The following is a 4446-nucleotide window of genomic DNA, read 5'->3' on the forward strand; positions in this document are numbered from 1 at the left end:
GTTTGCCTGTGTGCATGTGTATATATCTAAATATCTATATCTATATCTATATATATATATATCTAGTTGGCCCCCTTTCGATGACAGGAATGCTCGGTGCATAAACATCAGCTGAAAGTCATTGGCCTACTAAATTTACACTCTATGGGAATGGAGCAATAAATTTTGAGAGAAAAGTGACACGCACTTTTCCAAGTTGCCAAATATATAAAAGACTAGTTGGGCCCCCTTTCGACGAAAGGAATCATCGATGCATTAACATCAACTGAAAGCCATTGGCCTACTATATTTACAATCTACTGGAATGGAGCAATAAATCCTGAGATATGCAAAAATTGGAATGTTTAGATATAGTGATGTATAGATTGATTCTCTATTCCTCTTTCGTTGTTCTACACTCCGGAATTTCAAATCTGTGGAAACAATGCGCACGGCTATTGAACGGAAACCTCACTTTTTACAATTGCGTTTTAGAAGACAGACTTTCCCAAGATTAGATCTAAACGAAACTAATGAAAAACTGAAAATTAAACAACAGTGACTTTAGGCTCCTCAATAGAACTGTGCACCCGTTAAATGATTCTGAACCACCCTTAATTTGGTCAAATTCGAAAGTTAAGTGGTTCCGAAGTTTTAGGCGCCAAAGTGACGAACTTTCACAATTATAATATGTATAGATGTAGGCCTATAGATTGATTCTCTATACGCTTTTGTGCTTGTACACTCCATAATTTCAAAGGTGTTAAATAAGTGAGAACGGCCAGTGAACGGAAACCGCATTTGTTTACAATGGCGTCTTAGAAGACGGACTTTCCCAAGATTAGATCTAAACGAAACTAATGAAAAACTGAAAATTAAGCTACAGTGACATCAGGCTCCTCAATGAAACTGTGCAGCCTTTATATGATTCTGAACCTGCATTAATTTGGTTAAATTCGAAAGTTAAGTGGTTCGGATAGCTGGGTTTCCCGTTCGACGAACGGACTCAAAAGAATGCATCATCAAGGGATCAGTGCACGCACTGTTTGTGAACAGAAGCCTCACATGTTTACAATGGCGTCTTAAAAGACAAACTTTCCCAAGATTAGATCTAAACGACTGAACCACCTCTAATTTTTTCAAATTCGAAAGTTAAGTGGTTGGGAAGTTTTAGGCGGCCAAAGTGACGGACTTTCACAAATATAATATGTGTTATATATATATATATATATATATATATATATATATATATATATAAAATATATATATAATATATATATGTATTATATATATATATATATATATATATATATATATAATATATATATATATATACATATTATGTGTTTGTGTGTGTGTGTGTGCGCGTGTGTAAGAGTGTGTGTGTGTGTGTGTGTGTGTGTGTGTGTGTGTGTGTGTGTGTATGTGTGTGTGTGTGTGTGTGTGTGTGTGTGTGTGTGTATGCGGAGTTCTGTTACGTGTTTCTGTTATAGTATAGTTAACCACTGAAACATTTACGTTCGCGAGCACGTCGTCTCTGAGACAACAGCTATAGCAATAACAACAACAACAACAACGACAACAACAATAACAACAACGACGACGTAATAATAACAACAACAACTACAGCAACAACAACAACTACAACAACAACAACTACAGCAACAGCAACAACAACAACAAACAACAACAACAGCAACAACAACAGCAACAACAACAACAGCGACAACTAACAAAAACGATAGCAACAACTACAACCACAAGAAAAACAACTACAGCACACAACTACGCCACATCTACGACCCTCACCCTCACCATCTCACCACTTCACCACCATCACCAACGACAACGACTACTACACCACCACCATTACCATGAACATAGATCTAAATAATGAAAAAACAAGCCATGTCTTTCGGGGATCATCATCATTCGGTGCCTTACCGACTGGCGTGGTCGATCATGGACCTCCACTTCACCCTGTCTTGCGTTGCAGCGATGATGTCTGTCTGTTGTTCTTGTTGTTCCCAACCATGTTGTCAACTTGTCCAGTATCTTTTCCTTCTGTCTGCCTCTGCTTCTCTTTCCGTCAAACTTGCCTGTTGTTACAATATTATTATTATCCAATGGTTCTTTCCGCATTGTGTGTCCAATGAAATTTGCCTGTCGCTTTCGTATATTCGTCATAAGCCGTCGTCAGCAATTTGCTTCAACCAAGACATCTTCATTTATTTTTCTAGTTTTCGGAGACCATCATCATCCGGTGCCTTTGTTGACTGGCGTGGACGACCATGGACCTCCACTTCACCCTGTTTTGCGTACCGGCGATGGTGTCTGTTGTTCTTGCTGTTCCCAGCCGTGTTGTCAACTTGTCTCTTTACTCTTTCCGTCAAACTTGCCTGTTGTTACAATATTCTTCAATGCTTTTTTCCGCATTGCGTGTCCAATGAAATTTGCCTGTCGCCTTTACTGCGATACCGACATAATGTAGACCATTAATTAGAAGGCAGGTTGTTTCAACCGTGATTATCTAACTACCTTGTAGCTAGGTTATTTTCTTTCTATCCACTTAACCAACTAATCACTGACCGGCCGACCGACCGACCAATCGACCTACCGTCATACCGACCGACCAACCGACCGACCGACCGACCGACAGACAGACAGACAGACAGACAGACAGACAGACAGACAGACAGACAGACAGACAGACCGACCGACCGACCGACCGACCGACCGACCGACCGACCGACCGACCGACCGACCGACCGACCGACCGACCGACAGACAGACAGACAGACAGACAGACAGACAGACAGACAGACAGACAGACAGACAGACAGACAGACAGACAGAGGTATTTTATTAGAAAAACTTCACTTATTCGTCATAAGCTGCTATTTGCTTCAACCAAGACTTCTTCATTTGTTTTTCTAGCTTTCGGGGACATCTCCAGCTAAAGGGGGCACAACCTCCCGGCGACAAGATAGAGATACTCGATAAATAAAAGCAACAACTTTCTCACTCAGGAATCAAACCCACGTCTTCTGCGTACAAAAGCTAGACAAGAGCCTTACTGCTACACCATAGACACCGGTGAATCCCATCTCAGGGACTGCTTATATACATGTATATTTTTTTAATTTCAGAAGGAGCCTGGTCTAAGAGTGGACAATGTGACGTCATGTGTGGAAATCCGCTCGGATTTGTTCAGGTCAGAGTCTGAGGCTTCAGCAAAAGCGGACGTGTATGGAGGAAGGAGAAGTACTTCTAGGCCCAGGAACACATATTATGTTCGCAATGAACAAAACACAGGTGTTCAAAATGAACCGAATACAGAATATGTTCACAAGGAACAAGACAGCCACAATGAACAAGAGACATATGTTCACAATGAGCTGGACACATATGTTCGTAATGAACAAGCGACATATGTTCACAGTGAACAAGACACTGACGTTTACAATGAACAAGACACATATTATGTTCACAAAGATGAAGACAACCAAAATATACACACTGAGTGTAACAGCAACGACGATGGTACAGTTATTCACAATGATAAAAAACTACACAATGTTCACAAAAATCAACACAGAGATGCCCACGAAGGACGGACTAGTCCTAGATCAAGCTACGATGACACAGACGCTCTTCTTAATGAACGAAACAACAGCAGTGAGACAGGTGCTTCCAAAGGTCAAGACATAGATGTTTACAGTGAACAATACAGCTACGAAATCCACAATGATCGTGACTCAGACAACTCAGCTGAGTACAACACCAGAAGCCCCTCTCCCCTGGTTTTGGGCAGACCCGTAGGTTGTTACGGAAAGGGGGAAGATTCTAGAGTAGATGAAGACGCGTGTTGCCATGGTCACGTAGAAAATGGAGCTGAGTATGTGGTGGAGGAGACCAAAAATGAGGTGAATGACAGTGGAGAGGAAGAAGAGGGCGAGGAAGAGAAAGCTTACAAGGAAGGGTGGGAAGAAGGAAATCAGGAGAGGAATGAACTTCGTTGGAATAAGAATGAGGAAGAGGACATACAACGAGATGGTTTTGCAGAAGCCGAAGAGGTTGAAGAAAGGAAAGGGGAGGGACAGAGCGGTGAAGAAGAAACAGAAATAGAAAAGACAGCCTGGGAGGACCCAACAGGGAAAGAGGAGGAGGAAGAAGAAGAAGAAAAAGAGGAGGCTGGACACAAAAGAGAGACATACCAAACAAGCGAAGAGGAAAGAAGAAGAAAGAAAACGAAGGGAGAAAAAGAAGAAACAGAAAAAGACAATGAAGAAGAAGACAAGAAAGAAGAGCAAGATGATAAAGGAAAAGAAGAAAAAGAATCCGAGGAGACGGAAGAAGAAGAAGTAGTAGACAGGGAAAAAGAGGGACGAGAAGAAGACGGGGAAGGTTCTCAAGGAGAGAGAGAAGGCATAGAGGAGGAGGAGGAGGTGGTGGAGGAGGTGGTGG

At 41.7% G+C, this 4446-nt stretch overlaps 1 protein-coding gene across 1 annotated transcript in view; it reads left to right on the forward strand.

Moving 5' to 3' along the window:
• Positions 1–4161, forward strand: part of LOC101847758 — a gene marked incomplete at its 3' end in the record, with an annotated part of 36239 nt that extends 32078 nt beyond the window's left edge. Inside the window, 1 exon segment of the mRNA XM_005106438.2 lies at positions 3129–4161. Coding sequence (XP_005106495.2) covers positions 3129–4161 — 1033 coding nt within the window.
• Between the last annotated feature and the right edge of the window lie 285 nt (positions 4162–4446).

The sequence above is a fragment of the Aplysia californica genome, unplaced genomic scaffold (genome assembly GCF_000002075.1).
Source record: "Aplysia californica isolate F4 #8 unplaced genomic scaffold, AplCal3.0 scaffold00533, whole genome shotgun sequence".
NCBI classification, from domain to species: Eukaryota; Metazoa; Mollusca; class Gastropoda; order Aplysiida; family Aplysiidae; genus Aplysia; species Aplysia californica.